The sequence below is a fragment of the Pinus tabuliformis genome, chromosome 3_2, assembly GCF_031772625.1.
Source record: "Pinus tabuliformis cultivar Carrire ecotype Pingquan chromosome 3_2, CPIR1, whole genome shotgun sequence".
NCBI classification, from domain to species: Eukaryota; Viridiplantae; Streptophyta; class Pinopsida; order Pinales; family Pinaceae; genus Pinus; species Pinus tabuliformis.
In genome coordinates, this window is record NC_142302.1 from 1,002,830,890 (window position 1) to 1,002,857,142 (window position 26,253).

Consider the following 26,253-nt stretch of genomic DNA (forward strand, 5'->3'; position numbering starts at 1 on the left):
AAAATTTAAATAGAACAAAACTAAAATCAAATAAATCTAAAACTAAAACCTAGCTTAATAAAATCAAAATCTTAAACTAATCTAAATCTAAATTAGATAAAGGTCTAACTTAAAATTTTACTGATCAAAATAAAACAAAAAAAATAAAGATGACACTAAATCGAACTATATGCAGCATTATGCCTAGTCAAAAAAAATATGAAAAGGAATTAACCCTAAGCTTAAACCATGAAAGCTAACTAAATAATTACTATATTCACAGTTTAAAGGCTCTAAATAGCCAGATTTGTCAGTATGCCACAGAAAAATTTTCAAAATTTTAAATTTAACATGAGATGCTTCAGAAAACCCTTCATGCATTCACAAGAAAAATTCAAATGATAAGCCCGGGATCAAAACTGGCTGGGCTCTTTAGAAAATGCTTTCTCAGGAGTTGGTTGGTTCAGCCGAGAACTTCCCCAAACGCCCGTTAAAGTTCAAAATCAAGATTTTCCTGCACAGCTTACTTCAACCATTAACAAAGAGGGAGAAAACGATACTAAAATCCAGATCTAATGGAGATACCTGCCATCATATCCAGAGATTTAACTACCATTCAAACCCTAGCGATTAAACAAGATACCTGTGTTTAAAATCACTCTTCATAAAGCTATCATCAATGGCTGAAATTAAAAATCATGCACAGAAATAAAACATCTTACAACATTTCTAGAAGAGTAACACCAGCGAGATTTCAACCCCAAAGTCTTTCTTTATTGCACATGAAAAATAACTACAAGAGAGCTTTCTTTAGCACAAGACTCATAGATCGAATCATTTCAAATGAGAACTGACCCCCTATTTAAAGATAAATTTCCCAACAGCTAGTTCGAGTGATCCTTGTCAAAGTGATCTCGACCGTCGATGATGATTAAAATTTCTTTTGATCTTATCCGTCGAATTTTTAAATGCATTTTAATATATTAAAAAATTAAAATCTTGCATTTATTTCCTCAAAACTTTCTCTTATTGTTATTTTATTATTTTATTTTATTTTTTTATTTTTTTTTTATTTTATAATTATTTTAATTATTTTTTATTTTTATTTTATTGTTATTGGACCCTCGAACTTAGCCTTTGGAAAAAATTACCTAGGACCTAAGACTTGTGAGGGGTTTAATTATTTTTCTAACCCCCAAGACATTTTACATCATGAATTTTACATTTCCACATCTCAAGGGGAAAAACCCATTTGACATAGACCCTCATAGACTACCTAGTTCTGCGACACAAACATAATCTATCAGATCAAGCAATTTGTAATAAAATATCCTAACCAAATAGTTAGGATTTTTCCCAAATCACTTTTACATGGACTCGATTTAGCACACTAGGACTCCCCTAAGATTCTAAGGACAAAATCCATTCCGGCTTTGGGGTTAGGCTGAAGAAAAACTCTACCAATCATGGATCGGTGAGACAAAAAACCTTCCGGAATGTAGATTATCACTAGAAAATTAAGTTTACCTAGGCAATTACATACATGATACAGATCTGCTAAGATTATTTACAATTTACACATGGAGACTGAGTTTACAACATAATATGATCAGGCTGATGATGACAATCGAATGGCACCAACACGTTGATCAGGTGCTATCCCTTTTGCGAAAAAATGGGATGTACTACTATGGGTAGTTGACACGTAGTGGTCAACAAGCCCCAAAGAGAGAGAATCCATAAAAGGGAGAGAGGATATTCATTATGATCATCATGGATTGTTATTCGTTCTGATTTTGGGATAAGGCTCTTGGAAGGTTTTAAGGCCCCTTTTTCTTATTGGTTTCGGTAGTGAAATATTCAACCCTAGCCAATCCTCCTATCTTTCTTACTACAGGACCAAATTTTGGCTAGAGGATCATCTTTTTCTATGGCAGCAAACTATTTTTCTGAGGCAAGTGCACGCTGGTATTTTAATTCTGTGACAGAGAGAGTTGGAATCAAATCCTTATGAGACAGCGGGCCACCTTTCTCAGGTAGTAAAAATGTTGGGACTCATCACTCAAGGGTAGCGAGGTCTAGAAAGGGGGGATCTGAGATATCTGTGGCAACGAAGGGGACCGACTGGTCTGAGATAGTAGAAGGGCTAGTTTTAGTATCCTGTGACAACATAAGGTTGAATTCATGGCAGTGGGTGGCCTAAGGGGGCCACTCTCAGGGTTTAAAGGGTGTGGCCTAAGTCACTAGGATTGACAAATTTTAACGATGAAATTCGAAATGTGCCGAAACTAAAACTAAATCGAATTTGTTCATTTAAATTTGTTGGAAAAATTGCAGTGTTCCACGGGGACGCGTCCCCCAGTGTCACGCCCCTACACCTGCGGTAGTCTTTCAACCGCTTGTAGCAAGGTGTGGCACCACCGAACGCTTTCTTTTCACCAATACTAACATTCGTGGACTACGCCTACTTTCACATTAACATACTTAGCTTGTGTTTCGCAACCAAGTAAAATGCAATTATCCTTTATACTTAATGAAGCCCATACTCATTCATTATCATCATGCAATTATACCAAGAACAACAACAATTGCAACAAGTATAAAGGGGAGGGGCAACTCCCCGTAATGTGAGTCTGCCCGACAATATATTAAGAATATCAGTTTTACAATGTACAAGTGTGCCTTGCCAAACCAAGTCTACACTTAGCCAAATATTACAACAGAGAGGCAACCCTGCCTTTTACAATACATGTGCACCCTTGCACAAAGAGTAGTGCTCACCCGAGCCACTTAAATCCTCTTCACCAAGTCCTGCACAAATCTGCACATACACCGAACCCCGGGCACACTTGCCCACACCTCAACCGACACAAGACAAGTCCAAACTGCACCTTAGATAGTGCGCATGAGCTATGCGCAGCTCCTATCTAAATCTGCGCAATTCTTCTTTTACCCCTTCCTCTTATGCGTAGAGAGTGATGAGAGTTCGATGTTGAAATGAGCCTCAAGGCTCACACATATATACACAACTTAGCGTGGGTTTACATGGGGTGTGCAGCCCCTTGGCCGACCCCCAAAACCACTATCATGCGCCCATAAGACTTGTACACAAGTCGGCCTCAAGTCTTATCCATCGCATATATATATTATGTCGTTTCAACACTTAGTCGCATAAGTGTCTCGCCCTTTTGTCGCACCAATCGTCGCATTATGTCCGCAGCCCGTCGCATTGTCGTTTCGTGCGCGCCCACCCGCGCCTTCGTGCACGATGACTCGTCGGCGCCCGTCGCACCCGCAACTCGAAGGCCTTACACCAAGGGTCGGGTGTGCGCACCCCTCGCACCCCACGCACCCGGGACTGGGAGTCTCTTGGGGGTGTGTTTCCCCACGCACCCTTTTTGGGGAGTCTCAGGGAGACGCAAGGGGGTGCGTTTCCCCAGTGTGGGAGTCTAGACTCCCCAAAAAGGGTGCTTCTGGGCGTCCCCCTTCAGTGTGGGAGTCTAGACTCCCCAAAAAGGGTGCGCCTGGGCGTCCCCCTTTAAATTTGTCTAATTTGACTTAAAAATTAAAAATTCAAAATCAAAAATTCAAAAATCAAAACCATTAATTTTTTTTTAAAACTAAAATTAAAACTAAATAACTAAAACTTAAAAGTCCACAAAAAAATTAAAATTAAAACTAAATAACTAAAACTTAAAAGCCTAAACCTAAAAGTCATGAAAGGCAGAACTTGAAGTTAAAAGCTCATTTCATTTCAACCCAAAGTCATTTCCATTTCCACGCAGAGGCATTTCCAGGCAGTGCTGAAATACCATTTCCACGCACAGTTGAAAGCGTGAACAGTGAACACGCCCATCCAACCTCCCTGCCGCCGTTGTTGAGCCAAGACTCTGAGCCAGTCACCTTGCATTGCTCCAGCCCGCTGTTTGCCTGAACGTTGAGACGCTGAGCTGAGGGACGATGAGCCGAGTCATTGTTGTAGAATGATGAACCACTGAATGATGAATGATATCGATCAATGTATTTGTCATTTGAATATTTTATTATTGATTTTTATTTTTGTTTTTCGAATCTCATGGTATGTATGAATAATAATTAATTCAATAATGAGTTTTGTCACTTGCGTATGTCATATGAATGATGTATGTATCAAAATGAATGATGAGGATGGATCAATGATTCAAATTTCAATTGTCTATTTAATATTTTTATGCTTTCATTATTGAACAGTGAACAATGAATATGAACTTGAATTATATAATATATATATATACCTCTACGACTCCCCGCACCCCCGAAATTTCCCTAAAATTTGAGGGTACTCCCACACTTCCCCCCCTGTGCGTCTCCCTGCACCCGCGTCTCCCTGCACTGGAGTCTTGGTGGAACATTGAAAAATTGTCCATGAGGCCTTGGATAGGCAGTGATTGGGTACGTTGTTAAGGCACTCTTAGATGTTAAGTCACCGGTTCAATTCCCTACCCTATTTGGGTGTTATTCTTGGACATGAACATGATGTAGCCTCACCAATGTCAAACTTACCAAAAAAAAAATCATTGGAAAATTTTAAATTAAACACAAATGTGAACCAAAAAATAATATTCAAATGGATTCAATGAGCGTTTAATCCTATTTAAAATTTGTTCGTTTAAATTCGCCGGCAAAATTCACATTGAACACAAATACAAACCTGAAATTAATATTCTAATGAGTTTAACAAGGGTTTAGTCATTTTTTTTAAATAGGGATATCAATTCTTGAAACCTTTGTTTTGTGTAGTTCAAATCAAAGCGCGCGCACACACACACATAACTTAAAAGGTTTTTAATAATCATAATTTAAATTAATATAACTTATTTATCGCAATAACTATATAATAATATGTAAATTTTAATATAGTTATATATAAACAAATTACACACAATAATTTAAAATTTTATATAATAGTAATTTAAATTTATATAATTTATGTATTCATTAATATATAATAATATATAAATTTTAATATATTTATAAAATTAAGTTATAAAGGTTAATAATTTGAATTATAATAGGCCCCAAGGGCTAGCTCAGCTGGTCAAATAAATGCCTCGCCATTCGGGAGGTCACAAGATCAATTCTTCCCGAAGCCCTTAGGGTTAGGCTATTGGCCGCAGGGCTTGATACTCTTGATCAAGATCAAATATTTCTGTGGACGTAGCGGCCACCCAGTCACCGCGGGTGTCCGTGAACCACACGTAAAAAAAAAATGAATTAATATTAATTAACATTACAATTATTTAATATTCTTATTACATTATGAATGTTATGTTATATAATAAAAATATAACCTAAAACTATATATATATATATATATATAGATATATAGATAACTTCTCGAACTTCAAGTCGAATTTTATCATCTGGTTTTTTATTGTCGAATCTTTTTCGAATTTGAAAGTTGTCGAATTCAAACACAAATTTGAACCAAGTAACTTAGGGTGTGGCTGACTAAAGCTAGGGTAGTGAAGGCATTACAGAGGTACGAAAGTAGTGAAATTAGGTCCAACAGCAAATCTAATGTAGTATCAGTTGATCTAAGGCCAGGAAAGTTTGTGTGACTTGTTACCCACCACTAGTGGGTGACCCCTATAGGAGAAATTTTTCTCCTGGATTTGTCTTCAGCCGACAACCAGCAGCCCTTTGCAGCGACCAGATAGCTCAATGTGCAACCATTCTCTGCCACTTGAGCCAGCCATTATGTGCCCTTTTCCATCTGTTATGATCTTATGTCTGAAGGTGGGCCTCCCAAACCTGAAGGTATGGCTTTTCATTATGTAATTGGGTACTTTTGCTTAATTATCATGGACACATCTAGACATTGGTTAATGAAGGGATTCGACAGAAAGAATGGGCTTGGTTTGTACTCTTGTCCCCTTGTCCAACTCGGTGGTTAGTCTTGTATCCTAGTCCTGTGGGATTCCCTTTATTAGCTACTAGCATTGGGAGTGGCACTACATGGGAAACCCCGATTTTGGTTGTGTGGTCCCGCTTCCTAGCATCATATACATCACTCCCCTTCACCCATTATGACCCCTTTTCACTCTTTTCCCATCCAGGTCCACATTTTTCCATTGGGCCCACAAGGAGTTGGCCTCCCCCTCCCCTTGCCCATGTTGAAATTTTTAACTAGGTTCAGTCTTCATAAATATGTAATGTACTCTTGATTCTTGTATATTGTAAAAGGAAACGAAAATTATTACTATTTATTTTTGTAGCATGGGTTTCATGCTCAAGATCAATTTATTTTAGGTCAAGCACCCATTGAGTGCTTCTAGGGTTTTCCATAAGGTCAAGAAGTCAATAGAATCATTGTCATATGAAGAAGACCCCATTGGGCATCTTGTAACAAGACAAAAGATTTATTTTGAGTCAAAAAGTGTTAAATTACCCCTCCAAGAACAAGTCGGCCTGCCAGTGGGGAAGTCGGCCTAATTAGGGCAATTCGTACTCCTAGAAGGGCTATACATAGAAGACCATTTGACCTCATTTGGAGCATTCATCACTCACTCATCAAGGAAGCAAGAACAAGGACGAAGAAGACAAGAAAAGGACGAAAAAGGAAGAAAAAAGCCAAAATTTTTGAAGTTTACACTCTCTCACACACATGTGAAGGAAAGGCTAGGGTTTCTGCAGCAGCAAGGTCGAGGTTTTCAAATTACAAAAGGAGGATCGAAATTGGTCAAAGAGAGGTTGATTTTGTCACCTACAAGCCCTAGAGAGGAAGCAGCCCAAGTGAAAGAGGAGGAAGTCTTGGAAGCCCTAAATCTCCCACACGTGCAAAATTGTAACTATTGCAAGGGACCGCAAATTTCAAACCTGTAGTAGGAGCTAAAACTCTAAAGTTGGGCGTCAAATTTTTGCATTTGGAAGAGATTTGACATGGTTTGACTTGGTAAGAAGAAGCACATCCTCCAGAAGGTTTGACTTGGTCTTGGAAGGATCTTGGTCTTGGTCTAGAGGTCTTGGAATTCATCATTTGAAGCATCTATAAGAAGAGAAGAGATTTTTGTGGGTTTTCCTCTCTAGGAGAGGTTTTGGCCCTAGCTAGCGGCCTATATTTTGTGTCCTTGTGTACTATTGATCTTCATGTTTTGGTAGTTGTTTGATGATAAGAACAACATAATAACAAGAGAAGAAGAAACTAATAATAAGAAAAGTAAAAGAATATCACAAACAATTATAAAGTCTAAAAGAAATCACCTCAATAGTAGCCCTATTGATTTCTCAATAATATACACTTTGGGTCAGACCTGGAATGATGCCCCGAAGTTTGATGAAGCTAAAAAGAAAGATAAAAGCACAATTTGGCCACTTACAACAGGAAATGTACCATAAAATGCAAACGATGGTCAGGACATACAAATTTAGCACATGGGCAAAAGCCAGACATTAGCTCTACCCCTTATCATTATGGCCACCACCCTAGTTCCTAAGGCCCCTATGTGAGCCCCCTGCATCATTAAGGAACACATGATTGTCCCAAACCCTAGTGAGCGATGAACTGCCCAACCTTAAGGGGGTAATCATTGCTATATCACACACATCATGCTCTCATTCCCTGGAGCCTCGAGCAGTTAAAAGAAAGAAAAATCAATAAAAGGCAAAAGGCATATGAAGAAGGGTGGAAAAGCAAAGGTTAGGGTAACTCATGTACCACGATTTCTCCCTCCTACATCTATATACCCATGTGTGGGCTTCCCTCATTTTAGCTACCCTTGTACCATGGCATGTGACTTGGAGCCTTCCCCTACTACCCCACTCTGTTCCACTATTATTTCACATGACACCTGCCATTTGACGGATGTACGATGGATCGGTCACTCCCTGAGAGGTTGAAACCACCTAATAGGGTCCTTTATTAACCTCCTTCTTGAGCCTATGGACACTTGTACATTCTAAGGCCCATTTGGAAGGGCATGCCACTATGAAGTGTCCACTTGGGCTCTTGATTTGTCAGCTTATTTACTCAATTGTTCTAATGAATTGTTGTACTGGAAGGTGAGGAGACGCATTGGATCTTACACAGGATTGCAGGTGGATTTTCACCTTGGGTTTGGCCTCCCTATATGGAATCCAAGCCCTCTAGAGGGTCATGATGGTGAGCGTTGAGAGCCATGGGCTTCCTCCACAGCAGAACAATGATTGCCACACCATGGGATTCTTCAGCACCACATTTGGCTTGTTTGTTCCCCACTCATGTAGAGATGATGATGCACTTGGACCACATTGCCTAGTCGGCTACATACTTACACTAGACACTTGGCATTTGATCCAGCGCCTAGAGGGGGTTTTGTCTCACCTAGGGAGAATTGGGAGGGCATGTATCATCACTATATCCCTCATGGATGGAGTATCGACATGTTTGATCCAGTTGGAGACCCATGAGACCATTCATTGTGCCCCACAGCCACTTGAGAGCACCACAGATGCTTTGCTTGGAAACCAAGGGGCCACCACCTTGGTCATCATCATGAGAACCCTCCTCTTCGATTTGGCACATGAAACACTTATTTAGGCCTTCCAATAGCCCTATTGCACTATTTTTCTATCATTTCGGCCTCATTAGGAAGGCTTGTTGAGTACTTTTGAGCTATTTGGTGGGCTTGTCACCAATTAGATTGTTATTTTGGACAATAGAGTCATTTTTAGGGGCTCATTAGGCTAATTTAACCAATTCGAATCGTTAGAGGCTCATATAAATTGGAAATGATTCTCATTTGTAAATCATCATCACTTGGATTTGGATTCTCTCTTGTAAAAGAATTCGAACCTGCAATTGAAGGACGAATTGGATGTTTTAGATGCATTTTGATGTTTGGAAACTTCGCTATCTTATTTTGGAGCTTCTCTTTGATGTCTTGATGGATGGATATATTCGCTTTCTCTTGTAAGTGTTATTTTTCATGTTATTTTCTTTACTATGTTACATGGTTAATGTATGGAATGCCTTGTCAAGTCTTATTGTGTCCTAATTGAAATGTAAATTCTTGGAAACACTGGGATTTGAAGTATTGCATACATTACATGTTAAGATAAAGTGAATGAATGTTCCTAGAGGTTTAATTGCACATTGCATTGCCTTGAAACTCCATCAATCATTAATAATGAAGTATAAATACCTATAGTAGTTGTGTTGTTGCCTCATTAGGGCTAGCGAAGTTGCTGAGGTCTCCTTAATAGAGCAAAATTTTAAGATCAAAATAATTCTAGACTCCATTCTTCCCAATTGTAAGGTCTGGAATCCTTGGTGATCAACCTCAAACCTTTCCTTAACATTTTTCCTTTTTTTCTGCCCTCACCCTAGAAGTCTCCTACGTCCTAGTGCGAAATGCATTAGGGTCCATTTAAGAATGAGATGGTCTACTACTGCGTTGAGGTCTCCTCCAGGTGTCCTCCAAGTTTGAACGAATTCCCGTGGCTAGATTTGGAGAAACCCCAAGCCCTAGCTCCAATATCATTTCTAGCCCTAGGTTTCTTTGCTTAGTGACTTCCTGTAGGTCAACTCTACTTGAAAACTCATTGGAAGTTAACCATTCATTGACCTATCTTACCTTTGCTTGACTTAGGGCATCTTGATCTTTCAAACCCTAAGCCTAGTTTGGGTACCCCTTAGGTCTCTCTTGTGGTCCCAAACATTGTGATCTCTATCTCGCAAAACCCTAAGAGGGGTCCTTTCCTTTTTCTTAGGAATCCTTGATCTAGGCATATATCTTCTATTGAATACCCTTTCATTTAGGTCTAGGCCTCCTACCATAAGCCTTTCTTGGAGAGCCCTTCTCTTGCTTTTGAAGCAAGCAAGCCATCATCTGAACCTCCCCTTTGAATGGGCTTTGGAAATCACATTGTACATTGTTATTGACCTTATCTTTCTAGTGATTTCTTTCATATCGTGACTCCTCCCATTGATGAAAGTCCATAAAGAGCAGGGGACATTCACTGAGGTGACAGTAGGTCCTTGTCCCATTGTTGTCACTTGGTCTAGTAGTAGTCCCTTATGAACCCCTTCTAGGACCTCTGCTAGATCGTGTGGTAAAATGACCCATCGTTGAGTAACAGAACCGGGAATAGTTTCCATTATAAGCATAGAAACCAGTTTGTATTGTTAGCCCTACTGGGGATCTCCGAATCTTGTGCTGCATAATAGGTCTGCTGTTTACTGGTCAAATTAGCCCTCATTTACAGTAGTTGCTGAAAAACCAATGGTTGTTTGAGTATCTTATTATACTATGTGTACTTTTAATAAAAGGTCATTGTTGTTTATAGATTGGCGAAATATTGCACTGCTGTTACAAAATGCAATTCTTTCATGGTTTATTGAAAATCCTAGCTCAGAATTGCTCCCTAAGGGTAATTTCCCCAAGAGGTATATTACAAAGAGATTCATGTTCACTTACATATGGCATAGCAAAGTTTCATATATCTATTAATGCCTTCCATAGTTCATAAACAGTATCTCTTCATCATCTATAAGTGGGGCAGAGATACCTGTCGAATAGTTAGAGCAATGGCAGCAAAAATTCCAGATGTCACTACACAAGCTCTCAATACAGCATCTCTCCCAGGTCCTTGTGGAGAATCTTTCTTAGCTATAACCTCTGCATATGATGATCCACTCTTATCAACCATGAGAAGCTTGTCTCTGGAATCCAAATTTGCTGATTTGTTAAGTGAATCTATTTCTTTTTCCTTTCTGCTTACATTGTTTGTTCTCAAATAGGAAGTTTTTGGTTTCTGATCCTCTTTTCTTGTCTTCTTCGCAGATTTATTCTTGGATGAAGATACAATAAAAGCTCCAACCACCTAAGACATTGATTCAGAAGAAGGTCCAGTTTTATCAACAAATAAAATGATTATCACAGAAGTTGCAAAATGCAAGAAAATTTGTTTTGAGAATACAATAGAAGCTTGCATGTATGTCCTTAGCTTCCTCATTTTATAATACCTGGACCACAAGAATATTGAGAACAGCATTTCAGTAAGAACAATAAAACAACAGCATACATCATGTAGGAATATTATACAGATTGATCTCATGATTTACCTTAATATGTGCATTATGATTACATTTCCTCGTTTCATGTAGGCCAATAGCATTTACAGTCTGAGTTACACCAGAACCTGTTCCACAGCAATAATAACTTCCATTAAAACAAGTCTTCTTTTCAAAATTCAAATTACTTGGGATCAAGCTGTGAGAAGGTAAAACATTTGAGAAAAGAAAAGAACAGCCTTGTTGATTTTTCAGGATCTTCTAATCTGATAATTACTTCCAATAATTTCTTCATTAATTGAAGTCACATACATCATTAAGCAATAAAACATAGAAAATCTCAACAGTAAAACAATAATGACAGTAGGATCATGAAGAGACAGCCAAATACAAGACACAAAATTTTACCCTGGGAAAATCATAACTAGGCAAAAACTCAGCAACCTTTTCTCAGAGAAATTGTCCAATTCAACAAGAGATACAATCTGATTTTTCCAGTCAAACTAGGTCAACTGCCACAATATCCAATGAGTCAAACCTGGTCAAATAGACCACATTTTTGACCAGCTGCAACCTGGTCAAACAGGCCAAATTTCGGCCTCCTGCAACTGCCTTAGAAACCCTAGTCAACTGTGGTCAAAATCCCCAGAAAGTCTTGGTCAACACTGGTCAAATTTCAGCCTTCTTTACTCTCTCCTTCGCACATGTGAACAGAAATCAGATGATCTTGTGGGTGATCCGAATTGCTCCAAGTGATGAGGTCAAATGGAAATATATAGTGATTGAAGGGTTGCGCAAGTGATGTGTCTTTTGACTAGGCCGACTTATACTTTTGGAGCCTACATGAAAATTAAATTTAATTTTCCCTCCAATTAATTTTCTTTTCAAGGCTGACTTGAATCCTGTTGAAATTTGGGCAGCTTCAGGATGAATTTTCCCAAGAGAAATTCAGTTTCCCCAAAGGGAATCCACTGTGCCCCAAGAAGAAATTAAATGGAAATTATTATATCAACCTGTGCATGTCAGCTTGACACCCTATTATTATTGTTGGGCAAATCCTCAAGTCGTCTCAAGTTATTATGTGGCAAATAAATAGATGAGAAAATAATTTACTCAAGTCGGCTCCATATTACTGTAGAAAATAATGTTATTATTATGACACAAGTTTAGGTCAGCTCCACTATTGGTGGCACCCTTTCACCCTATTTAAAAGACATCCAAGTGCAAGCATCAAAGGAGAAGGATACTTGTGGTAGCCACAGCCTTGAGTGCACTAGCCGAAGTGGAGAGGAGTATTTGTTGTATTTTCTTGTGACTGGGCTAGGATAAGAAGGCAGATGTTTTTCAAGGCTTGAAGGCAAATTCCTGTGCAAGTTTGGAGGGTAGTTCAGTGCTCATTTTGGTGAAGTAATTCTCTGTATATCTGGCTGAGAATTTTTGTGTATGTTGCAGGAGGGCCGAGCCCTAAACAGGAGCAGATCTGAGGTCATTCCACCTTGGAGCAGAACTGTGATTAGGGGTTGAGATACCTAGTAAGACAGTGCAGGAGATAAGGGCAGGAAGTGAATTGCACAGGATTTGTGAGAATATTGGGCTGCAAATTTAGGGTTGATGTGGGTCACAGGAAGCCATAATCAGAGGACTGAAAATATCATGTATATGCACAAGTCGTGAAGAAGTTAAGGACAAAAAAGAAGTCTAGAACAGCAATATGTTGTGTTGGAAAACCAGGGCAATTGTAGATTCTCCTTACTTGATAATTACTTGTGAGATTTGTTGGCCTCTTATTACTTAATTATTTATTCTTCAAGCAATTATCAAAACATAAAATGCATGAAGATTACAAGAACACAGAACACGAGATATAGGCTCCAAGCCATGGAAAAACCCCACAATTAGAGAAAACCTTAACTATCCTCTTCTTATAGAATCAGATCAAAGTGAGACCTTCAAGACCCAAAGACCAAGACCTCCTCCAAGCACCAAGTCAGCCCTCCAAAAGCCTTCCTCAAACAAGTCAAAGTTTACCAAGTCAAAGATGATCAAACTCCACAAATTCTGCTCCAAGTCAAAGTCTCGGATCTCTACTTCAGGTCTGCAATTCGGACATGCAATCCTCAGCCCTGCAACTCACACACAAACCCTACATCTTTTGTACGTGTGAGCAAACCAGTCAAAATTTTGGATCTTCTTCTTTCTTGGTTTTTCTCCTTCTTCCTTGGCTTTCACTCTTCTTTCTTCCTTTCTTGGTGCATAGATCGAATGCTTGAATGAATGTGCCAAATAGGTCGAAGTCTCTTCCAATATATACCCTTCTCCAGGGGTCAAATAGGCCTCTCCTAGGCCAACTTTCTCTGGCAGGGCTGACTTGGTCTTAGGAGACCAAATTTACTTACTAGTTTAAAAAATATTTTTTCTTTCTTGTTACAAAATGCCCAAATGGGTCTTTTACATATGACAAAGACTCTTTTAACTCATTAAACCCTCAAAGCATGAATAACATGCTTGACCTAGATGAAAAAACAATTTGAACATGAAACCCATGCTTGAAAAATAATATTCATTTCTTCTTTTTTATTTTGATACAAGTACAAAGATAAAATTATGAATACCGAACCTAGTTCTTTTCCAACACTCCCTCTTAACTACAAAGGTATTCATAATGACTCAACAGATCTATCTCAATTTGGAATATTCACATAAGAAGGGATTAGGATTGAAAAGGATCAATGATGATAGTATCATCATAGCTAGTATTGTGACATTACCAAGGCCTTGACAGGTACACTCTATCTTTATAGTTCGGGCAAGCGAACCACCATAATCTTATATACGAGCCATAGGTATAGAGATTAAAAACGGTCCTTGAATGCCACAAAGTGTGTTAATACGAACCTTAAATAAGCCATTCATCATCTCTCTTTTGTAATTTGTCACTTCTCCTCATTTGTCATCACAGGAACAAAATTTGAAATATTACATCACAGAAACTTCGGATCTGACCTTAGACTGAACTATTTTACCATAGGAAACTTTGGATAATACTACAAGATCTTCATATTGGATTGTACAGGACTTCGCACTGAACATAAAGTCTATACTTCGGATTGTTTAGGACTTTAGATCTCAATTTTGTACCTTGAATTTGGAGTTACCACAAACCTTATGTTTCTCCAATAGCTCTCATAATTTAATTAGTAGAGTCCATCTGTGGCTCACGATATTGTCCCTCTTTGGCTCGCATATTATAATGTCTTGTAAGATGATTTGTACCCCTGTCTGGCCTTCGCATATGTGCCAAGAAACTTGGATCATTCATCCCATTGTTTATTTATACTTGTATCAATTCCTATCATACTAAAGCACCTTGGATCACATGCTCGGATTACTTGTTATGCCCAAAACTTAAGAATAGAGACTTTTATATGACATCAGAGGAAATTCGAATCAACCCACAATCAGACTTGTATCAGAGTTCGGATCCTTATTGTAGTAGACTTTCTTTCTTTTCATAATGCCAATAACCTGTGATCTTCCAGCCTCCTTCTACCAACCTTGGCTCCGATACCATGTTGGAAAATCAGGGTAATTGTACATTCTCCTTACTTGATAATTACTTTTGAGATTTGTTGGCCTCTTCTTTATTATTATTCTTCATCATGCAATTATCAAAACATGAAATGCATGAAGAACACAAGATATAGGCTCCAAGCCAAGCAAAAACCCCACAACTGGGGAAAACCCGGACAACCCTCTTCTTATAGAATCAGATCAAAGTGAGACCTTCAAGACCCAAAGACCAAGACCTCCTCCAAGCACCATGTGAGCCCTCCAAAAGCCTTCCTCAAACAAGTCAAAGTTTACCAAGTCAAAGATGGTCAAATTCCACAAATTCTGCTTCAATTCGAAGTCTCGATCCTCTACTTCAAATTTGCAATTCGGACCTGCAATCCTCTGCCCTGCAACTCGCACAAAAACCCTAGATCCTTCGCACATGTGAGCAAACCAATCAAAAATTCAGATCTTCTTATTTCTTGGGTTTTCTCCTTCTTCCTTGTCTTTCATACTTCTTTCTTCCTTTCTTGGTGCAAAGATCAAATGCTTGAATTAATGTGCCAAATAGGTCGAAGTCTCTTCCAATATATACCCTTCTCAAGGGGTCAAATAGGCCTCTCCTAAGTCGACTTGCCTTGGCAGGGTTGACTTGATCGTGGGCGACAAAATTGACTTTCTAGTTTAAAAAATATTTTTTCTTTCTTGTTACAAAATGCCCAAATGGGTCTTTCACATATGACAAAGACTCTTTTGACTCATTAAACCCTAGGAGCATGAATACCATGCTTGACCTAGATGACAAAACAATTTGAGCATGAAACCCATGCTTGAAAAATAATATTCTTTTTCTTCTTTTTGCTTTTGATACAAGTACAAAGATAATTATGAAGACCGAACCTAGTTACTTTTCCAACATGTTGATACTTCTGTGTTGATGTCTTGCTGATGGGTGTAGGTCCTATTTGGATAGTATAGGAGCAACCTAAGAACAACTTATTTGGAGGACTATAGTGGCTTGCTTCAAGCCATAAGTGCAGAGGACAAAAGGGCAAATTTTTTCTGTTAGTGGTCACATTGAGTTGCAAAGGTCATCTTCAGTGATGATACGGCAGCCTCCAAAGCCCTAAGGTTGTCATCTTTGGACCAACAATGTGGCAGAAGTGGGCAGTATTGTGAAGTTCCTATGTGATGGTGTCCTTGAAGGAAGGAGAAGCTAGTGGGAAAATTGTGTTGGGCGAAAGTTTAGTGACCTAAAGGAGCAGTGATAATTGATAGTGGCAGATTGTTGAGCTAACAGTGATATGGAGGCAGCCTTTATGGTTTCATTTGTTGATCACTAGAAGACCTAGCAGAAGTCTTGTGGAGTGCTTGTTAATGCCTCCTTGATAGGCTTGTCTCTTGCCATCTTATGAGGGTCTTGTATGATCAAGGGTTGGCCCTAGGAGGCCTAATGTGATTGATGTTGAAAGACTTGTGTCTCATTATAATTATACTATGAATCTCATGTTGAACTTTGAAAGATCTCTCCATAAGAAGAAGACTGATTTGGGTTTTCCCCTTCGAGGGTTTGCCCTGGTCTCTGACCAAAAATCCTAGTGCCTCTACTGTGTATGTTTTTCTTCTAATGTTCCTTACTGTTCCGCTGCATTGTTAATGTTAATGTTCTCTCTATATAATTGCTTATGATGATATGGGGTGAATGTAATGTGAAAATGTTGAAAATGTTTTAAAAAGCAATTATCTACAACAGAGAACTATCTAGCCCTTAGAAATTTAACAAATCCAAATTAAAATTTTCATTCTCTTTTATTTTTATAGGCTATTATAATTGAAGAATATTAATCGCAGCTACCAAAATTCAACACTCCCTCTTAGCTAGGGAGTTATTCATCTTGACTTCTTTAGATGTTCTCTTGTTGAAAAAAAAATCCCCATTCCAAGAAAGGTTGAATGAGCTAGCTATGTTGATGCATCCATCCACTTCATATTCTATTCCAAAACCACGTGGAAAGCATCATTCATCAACGTCATGTAAAGGGATCTAGTCACCCACAAGTCACCTCTCTCCCTTGCAAAGGATCTAGTCACCCACAAGCCAATTACCCATCGGTTGGTCAAGTACCCCCTGACACAAGACTAGTCCTCATTTCACCAACCAACCAAGTCATCACTTGCAACCATGTTAGGTACCCCATGAAAAATGGTGAAACCTTGGGCCCATTTACCATTCCCACAAGTCGTCACATGCTATTGAATGGTAAAAATACTTACCTAATGCTATGAGACACTCACTCAACCCATTAACTAAGTAACCCTTTGCAACATGGTCAAGCAACCCCTAACCAGGGGAGCACTCTGAGCTTTGATGCTCACTGGGCCAATCTCCCTAGCCACATTACATGGCTCTCGGTCATTACCGATGACTTGGTCAATACCCTTGACCTAGGGAAATCTCCTCCCCTTGATGCTACAACATCAACACTCCCTTTAACCAAGACACCCCTTGACACAAGACTAGTCCTTGTTTCACCAACCCACCAAGTCGTCACTTGGAACCATGTTAGGTACCCCATGACAAATGGTGAAACCTTGGGCCCATTTAGCATTCCCACATGTCACTACATGCTATTGAATGGTAAAAATACTTGTCTGATGCTATGAGGCACTCACTCAACCCACTAGCCAAGTAACCTTTACCAATATGGTCAAGTAACCCCTGACCAGGGGAGCACTCTGAGCCTTGGTGCTCACTGGGCTAATCTCCCTAACCACATTACATGGCTCCCGATCATTACCTATGACCTAGTCAATACCCTTGACCTAAGGAGAATCTCCACCCCTTGATGCTACAACGTCAACACTCTCTTTATCCAGGGGAAGCATTCTCAACCAGTTCAAGCTTATCCCTAAAGTAAACAAGCTTGATCCCGGGACAAAGGCTTTGTGAGTATGTTAGCAACCTGCTCGACCATAGAAATACATTGGAGCCTCAATACTCCCTTTTGTACTATGTCCCAAATGTAGTGTGCCATGTGCTTTTAACTATCATCAAGACAGTCTCTTGCACCTGATCAAACAATCCTGTGAATTGCTTCCAAAGCCACAATGCTTTCCAACTCGCCAAACAAGCTACAATATACTCGGCCTCTATGTCTACTTCCTGCCCATCCAGGATATCATACTAAAATCCAAGTTGAATCATCTTCCTGATGTGCTCTTCCTGTCTTCGACACTCTGCGCAATCTGAATCTATATATCCCTGCAGTTGTACTTCATCATATCTCAATCCATATCCAACTATACCATTTCCATACCTCAACATGTGCTACAACTACTTTTCAATCACCCTGACTAGGTGCTCCCTCTGACACTATAATAGGTCCTGTTGTGGCAATCCTGATTGCTCCGCCTGCCACTTAGCTTCTTTAGATTAGTTACTATGGGAGTGGACATGTACTAGTTGTCCATCATCCCAAATCTCTGAAGGATCGTAATAATATGCTTCCTTTGACCAAGGAAGATTTCACCCAGCTTCTGCCACACTTCTAGTACCTAGAAGTGATGTATCAAACCAAGATCCTTCATCTCGGACTCAGAACGTCTACTCTCTCTGACATTGAAGCAGGGCCTGACTTCCCCCTCTATCATGGAAGCAAATCCTCCTACCATTGTTGCTCCCTTTGTCCCTCAACTCCACTTCCACAAATTACCCTTCATCAATGTCATAGATGAGATCTTTGTCGAAATGATGGTCTGTGATCTCCCACTTCCTTTCTTCAATATGCAAGAAATCACTAATGTCTAAGGGGTTAATGGGGTCACCTTTCTCAAGGTCTTTGATATGTTCAATGTCGGAGATAACGTCCTTGAAAGAGATGGGGCTATATTCAATTTTACTTTCTAAGGAACCTCTTTCATCAAACTCCTTATCTTGCTCCCATTCAAGATCTCCCTTAATGTCTTCATCAATGATCTCATCTTGATGATCTAGAAAGGGATCCTTTTCTTCCTTATGATCATCCTTATGTTCAATGAAGGCTTCCTTTTGAAAATCAATATCAAATATTGGGCTAGCCTGGTCCTTAGTTCAATAATGCTCTAGAAAGTTATCAAAGAATGCTTCAATTGATGAAATACTCCTAGGCTTGCAATTATATAACCATAAGTCATGACCTTGAAGGGACCTTATGAACAACATTATGAGCACATCATGATGAACCACATCAATAGTAGATGGATAACCATCAAACATGGGCATCCCGAGTATTGTAAGGTGACACAGTTCGAGTACCCAAGAATGCTAGTGATGTGCAAGGTGGGGATTTCATAAAGGTAAGACATCCTATTAGGTTACACATATCAATCATGTAGGAGTCGTCAGGGTGAATTCAAAGATGCCTTGAGAGATGCCTATTTTAACCTACAAGCATTGACTTTGAGGATCAATGAAGAACAAGCTTCGCTCTTCCAATGGAGTCGTTAGAAGAAGATATATATGGTCCTTGGAGGAATCACCTTTTCAAATGTTTGACCAAGGAGGTAGACCTGCTCCTCTTGGGAACAGTGCCAAAAATGTGACCACACAATCTAGCAGGGATGCAAGGAAGGGAAAACCTAAGGGACAACTACTAGATTTAGTGACAACAATGGGACAATGACCCACTGTCACCTCAGTCAAAGTCCCCTACTCTTTATAGACTTTCATCGATGGTAGGAGTCCCGATAGGAAGGGAATCACTTAGAATAAATATATCAATGATTTTGTATGACGTGATTCCGCAAAGCCCATTCATGGAGAGACGCAACAAATGGCCCAATTCTTCAAAGAAGCTAAACGCTCTCCAAGAAAGGCCTAAGAGGAGATCAAGACTTAGGGTTTGAGACTTGTGATGGTAATATGTATTCCTAAGATCAAGACTCCAAATGATGGGAAGCTCTATGTGATGCTTTAACACTTCCAAGAGGCTCTTCACTCCCATTAAGAGACATAGGAAAGACTTACTGTTAGACCTAGGGTTTTATGAATAATCGTGGGAAGAAGTACTTCCAAGGCACTCCCAAGGTCAAGGAAAGGAGAAGAAAGGGCTTCTTGAGATTTATTCCACTGAATACTATGCTCATCAACCCTCAAAGAAGGCCCCAAGGTGAGAGAGAAAGACCTGGGTTTTCCCTCTTGGGGTAGCACCTAGGGCAAGAAATTTTATGGATGAAATTTAGGTGGATGCCCACCAAACTTGGAGCATAGGTAGCCTAGACCCTGAGCTTGATGTTTCGGCCCCCAAATTCCCAAAAAAATAATCTCCCTAAAATTTTGGTATATGCCCTAGGTTTCCGCCCTATCTTTAGGGGACCAAAATTTAGGAGGAGAAAATATGGACAAAGAGGATTTTAATCACCAATATCCTTGGAATATTTGCCTATTTCTTTGGGCTATGGAGTCCTAGATGCTTTTAAATTGGCCAAAATCGTCCTTAAGGAGGCTAAAGGTTGATGCCCTAGCTATCAACCTTCAACATTTACCCACTCAAAATTTATGGAGTTTTATGGAAGAAAGACAAAACTTCATCCACTAGGAACATTCATCATTTGCCATACAATGAGTAACATATGCAATTGTGAACCAAATAGCTTTCCAAAATGATATTCAACAAATTAGGGCACAAGAGCATTAACCTAGTTACAACAATTCCATACATTAGACATTATTCCAAGAAAATATTCAACAAGAAGCACTTACAAGATGACAATATGATATATCCATCCACAAATCATGAGATAGCTCCAAAGAAGATTGAAAATTTCAGCTCCAAATGTCAAAATGCATCAAAGAAACCTCCAATAGCTCCAAAGGAAAAGTGCAAGTTCTTTTCAAAGAGAAGAATCCAAGTGATGACGATGCTCTCTCACAAAAGAGCAGGTTATATTTATATGGTACCTTAGAGGTCGAATTTCTATCTTGAAGCACCTAACATTATAAAAATGTGCAAAATAAAGGCCTTGGTCACAAGCCAACCAAGTAGCTATGATAAATTATGAATTAACCATCCAAGAGCTAGCCGAAATGGTGACGTCATGCTAATGTAGGTCCTTTGGAGGGCCACGTTGAATCCTCTTTGTGCCAAGATGTGAGAGAGGGCTCCATAAATCTCGAACAAGGGGATGGCCCCTTGGTCTCCATGCAATGCACCATGTGGCACTTGTTACCCACCACTTTGGCAGTAATATCCCTAGGAGAATTTTTTTCTCCAAGATAGTCCTCGGCCGACAACCCCTTGCAGCCACTAGATAGCTCGACGTGCCATTTTCTCCGCCACCTGAACCAACCTTGTGGTCCCTCGCCCAAATGTTATGATCGCATGTTTGAAGGTGGGCCTCTTGACCCCAAAGGTATGACTCTTCATTAGTTTAGCTGAGTAATTTTGTTTACTTATCATGGACACTTTTGGGCATGGATTGGTGGGGGGATTCGGCGGAAAGTGCGATCTAGGTTTGTACTCTTGTCTCCTCTACCCGATTCAGTAGCTAGCCTTGTATCCTAGTCTCGTGGGATCTTATTTACTGGCCATTAGCTTTATGGATGGCACTGCAATCGAAATCGCTATTTTGGTTGTGTGCTCCTGCTTCCCGACACCATATACATCACTCCCCTCTGCTCATTTTAACCCCATTCATCACTTTTCCCATCTGGGTCCACATAGGGTTCGCCCTTCCCTTGTCCACACTTTGGGTCGGGCCTAGAATGATGCCCGGAGGTTGATGCAACTAAAAAGAAAGGAAAAAGCATGATTTGGCCACTTACAACAACAAATGTACCACAAAATGCAAAAGATGGTCGAGACATACAAATTTAGCATGTAGGAAAAAGCCAAACATGAGCTCTACCCCTCATTCATGGCCATCACCCTTCCTGTGGGCCCTAGATGAGCCCCCTCCATATTAAGGAACCCAACGATATTCCCAACCCCTGGTGGGCAATAAGTTACCCCACCTTAAAGGGCATTATCTAATACTATATTCCACACGTCATGCTCTCATCCCCTAGAGCCCTAAGCAGTTATGAAGAAAAATCAATGAAAGGAAAAAGGCATATGAAGAAGGGTAGAAAAACAAAGGTCAGGGTAACTCATGTATCACAATTTGCTCTCTCCTAAACTCATATACCCAAGTGTGGGCTTCCCTCATCATAGCTCCCCTTGTACCATGAAATGTGGCTTGGAGCCTTCCATATTCCCACTCAGTTCCATCACTATATCACATGCCACCTACCCATTGATGAATGTACCGTGGACATGCTACCCACTTTAAAGGTTGAATCCACCTAATAAGGTCCTTGTTTAACCCACTTAATGAGCTTGGAGACACTTGTAAATGCCAAAGCCCACTATGGAAGGGCATGCCACGAAGAATTGCCCACTGATTCCATGATTTGTAAGCTCTTTTACTTGATTACTCTAATGATTTGTTGTATTGGAGGGCAAGGGGACACATTGGATCTTATGCAGGATTGCAGGTGGATCTCCATTTTGGGGTTTGGCCTCCCTATACAAGGTCCAATCCCTCTAAAGGGTTACATTGGCACTTTAGGGTGAGTATTGAGAGCCATGGGCCTCCACCATAGCAGACAGTACTTCATGGATTCCCAGCACCATTCAATGATTGCACGTGTTCCACCATTTTGGATGATGATGATGCACCTGGATCACCATGCCTAGTCGGCTCCACACATGTACCACGCACTTAGCAAAGGTTCCAAGGTCCAGAAGAGGATGTGCCTCACTACAGGAGACAAAGGGAGGGCATATGTCATCATCCTAGCCCTTACAAATGGTTTACAAGCATCATCGATCCACTTGGAGACCCATGAGGATGTCATTGTGCCCCCGCACCCACTTGGGAGCACCACATGTGAATTGCTTGGAAAACAAGAGGTCAACCCATTGTCCACTATGTTTGGATCCTTTTCACTCAACTTGGCACATTTGGACTCCATTAGGACTCCTTAGTGGCCCAATGACTCATCATATTCATCATTTTGCCCTCTTGAGAGGCTATTATTTGAATTATCGAGCTATCTCGGTGGACTTCTCACCAAATCATGTCATTATTATGTATTATTTATTATTTGTGGTTAAATTAGGCCAATTAGGCAAATCGAATCCCCTTTAGAGTTGTATAAATATGAGAGAGATCATTCTAATCTCTCATCATCACTTAGATTGGATTAATATCTCTTTAGAGATTTTTGCACTTTTTGTTGGGGTAAACTTTTTGGAGTTTCTTGATGCACTATTATGTTTGGATTTTCGCTAGTCTTTGGAGCTTCTTTCTAATGCAAAATTGATGAATGGATACTCCCTCTCTCTCATGTGAGGCAAAATTTTGATGTTATTCCTCTTATCTTACTTGTCAAATGCATGTATCTTGTTATCATTATTCTTGTATGGGTTAATGTAATGCGAAATTCTTCTGGGACCTTGAATAAGTGATTAAATGCATACGTTGAGCTTTGAGGGATTGGGTGAATGTTCTTAGAGGCACCTCTTAGGTTGAAGAACTCGAAAATTTGTCTCCTTCGCAAATTTGAAGTATAAAAACCTATTGACCTAGTTGTTGCCCTTGGAGAGGCTAGCAAAGATCAATTAGGGCTCCTTAGCTCATGAAAATTCTCAATCTATGTGTATCTTGACTCCATTAAGCCCAAGCAATAAGGCATTGATCCTCATATCCCTTTGGTGGTCAAATTTAGCTCTCTTTTCTTCACTTTTCCAAATTTTAGGCCTAACCCTAGAGGGTCACTTGGGATTCAATCGAATTCCTTTCCAACCATCCAAACACCTCAATTTTTGGTCCACTACTGCGTTGGGGTTTTGTCTAGAGGTACTCCAGGTTTCAAGCAAATATGACAATGCACTCCCGAGATATAGAAAGCCCTAGCCACAAGACCAATTCTTCCCCTAGCTGGATTTGGGTTAGTGTCCTCATTGGAATCATTGCATTCAAAATCTCAAAGAAAATTAGTCCTTTGATCCTATTCTCTTCCCCAATTAGGTCAACCCCCTCCTTGATTGATCAATTCCATACCCTTGACCTAGTTTAGGTCCACTTGGCTTCTCTATGGTCCCATAAATCTACAACTAAAAATCCACAAGGATTACCTAGAAGCCATTTCTTCATTTGGATCCTTAAGTCTAGGAAGCCCCTTGTCAAGGCATATCCCCTAAAACTAGACTCAAGAACAAGGTTACTTGGGAGCGAGAGCGGGAGCGACATTTTCAGAAGCTCCCGTTTTGGGAGCGATTCCAGGAGCGTTTTTTATATAATATATATATATATATATATTATATTTGATGCATATATGTCAACAAAAACATGTAGAATGATGAATTAGATATAAAAAACATAGATTGAACCATATAACAACAATCATCTAGAAGTTATAATCTTCATCAACCACATCCACAAGTTAGTAACATAGTAACATACAACATATTGAGTCTCATGATTCATCAATCTTAAAGTTTCAAGCTTTCAAAATTAATTATATAACATTTATCATCATTGATCACCAAAGTTATACTTGTAAGCTAAGTGTAACCATTGCAACAAATAATATCTAACTTGAAATGAAATGTTATAAAATGAAATGAAATGAAACAACTTTCAACTTTCACGAAGCATCATTACCAATGAGTTACAATTGCCAACTTCAAACTTCAAACTTAAATTGTCATATATTGTTTACAAAAAATATCATAATAAATATGAAAGAGTCAACAGTTATAAAAACTACTAGAAACTAGAAAAGACAAGTAAATCTATCATCTACATCTTCCTCTTGCCGTCATGAATAATGTCTAATTTCTAAGCAGGTTATGGTGGTCTTCTAGGAGTCTCCTCCCGCACAGTCCCACAACCAAAACCAGAAGGCAAATGCCCTCCACGTGTGGATGTACATGGAGGTGGCGACAGCAAAGGAACAAGACTTGGAACTCGAGCACTGCTACTGGATGGCGGGGGTGGCATGGTTGTTGGCAGTTGCTTCATCTTCATCTCTCATAAGTTCTGCTTCCAATTCTTCAAGATGTATAGTGCCATCCTCCAAATTATCGTCCTCTAAGTGGTTGTCCCAAATTTTATATGTTGGATCCTCATAAGCCCGATCACAATAATGACTCAACAACCTCAAGTTGTAGTGCACATAAACCAAGCTTTCTGCCCCGTTTTCATTGAGTCTATGTCTTCTCACATTATATATGAAGTTGTAGGTGCTCCAAAACCTCTCTGCACAAGAAGTATTTACAGCCTGTGAGAGAACTTTTTTTGCCAATTTTGGCAAAAGTCCCATGCTGCCATATGCTTCCCACCATGTTAGAGCATCAAATCTGTCTCTATCTTCTTACATGCAAAGAACCAAACAAACCAGTGCAACTAAAGTATCTACCTAATTCAAGACGCAGATTAGCACACTCCTCCCGGTCACGTACCAACTTGTCTAATGCTTCCATATATCTTGCAGATACCTTTGGATCTGTATGGGGTTTGACCCTAACCCCACCCCCAGGTGCAAGTTGGCCCAACCAAGTTGGAGAGTAGTATTTTGGCATAAGGATATACGCCAAGGCATGTAGTGGAACATTAAGTTTATTCCACCGTGTACACACACAATTGTGAATCAGTGTATACAAGTTGGGATCATCTTTCTGAACAATATCTTTTATTTGCCCCAACATGGTATCCATCTGCTCATACACCTCCCCAATCACTGGTTTATCTATATCTGCAAAACGAATCATGTGATAAATGGGCTTGGTGAATTCCAATACTTGCCTTACATGTGCCCAAAACTAACCATCAAGAGCGGTCTCCTCCACTTGTTCAAAACCTTGCTTGTCAGCTACATTTGTAGCCCTTTCCTTTAATACCTGCCAGTGTGGACTTGATACCATGCTAGCCAATGACTCTCTTACCTTCAAAAGGCACCTGAAGGTGAGGTAATAGCTAGCAAATCTAGTCTCCGCAATCTTCAACAGCTCCAATCTTGAGTGACTATAGAAAAGCCCATGGATATTGCTATGATTTGTAATAAATTTTATCATTTGTTTGCCTCTCTTGTACAAATCACCAATCCATTTGTATTGTTGGTTTTTGTTCTTAATAATATCATGCATCAAAAGGTTCATTGTGTGAACCAAACACCCAGACCAAAATATGTTGGGGTATTTATCCTCAATAATTGCTCCCATTGCCTTACAATTAGCAGCATTATCAGTGATGACTTGGATGACATTGTATGGCCCAATACGTTCAATTGTTTCAAGTAATGGTTCTGCAATGTTGATGTCGGTCTTGAACTTGTCTGAGTAATCATATGCTGAAAGAAAGATGGCACCACTAACAAACACAACAAGAACACTTATCAATGGTTTGCCTTTTACATTTGTCCATCCATCAAATACAATGGACACCCCATGCTCAGTCCAAGAATTTGTCATTCTACTCAAAGAATGTGATATTTTTGCTTTTTCATGATCAAGTCCAATGGTTCTAGCCTTGTCATACCCATGGCTCTTGTATCCTTTAGGGGCATCATTTATGGTGAGCGCACAACATTGAATGGTATCCCACATGCATAGAGAAATCGGTAAACTTTTGAATCCACGTCATTCCTACACCTTTCATCAAGGAAA

The 26,253-nt window shown here is 39.6% G+C and overlaps 1 protein-coding gene across 7 annotated transcripts in view; it reads right to left on the reverse strand.

Moving 5' to 3' along the window:
- LOC149183991 (CAAX amino terminal protease family protein) overlaps nucleotides 1-26,253 on the reverse strand; it is a 238,289-nt gene that overhangs the window by 154,793 nt on the left and 57,243 nt on the right. For 6 of the 7 annotated variants that reach the window (XM_089417362.1, XM_089417361.1, XM_089417359.1 and 3 more), the window contains exons 2-3: nucleotides 11,063-11,139; nucleotides 10,507-10,821 (exon numbers count right to left, since the gene is read on the reverse strand). In XM_089417362.1, the coding sequence (XP_089273488.1) occupies nucleotides 10,507-10,821; nucleotides 11,063-11,139 (392 nt within the window). The remainder of the gene's footprint in view (nucleotides 1-10,506; nucleotides 10,822-11,062; nucleotides 11,140-26,253) is intronic. The other variant, XM_089417364.1, reaches the window with a different exon arrangement.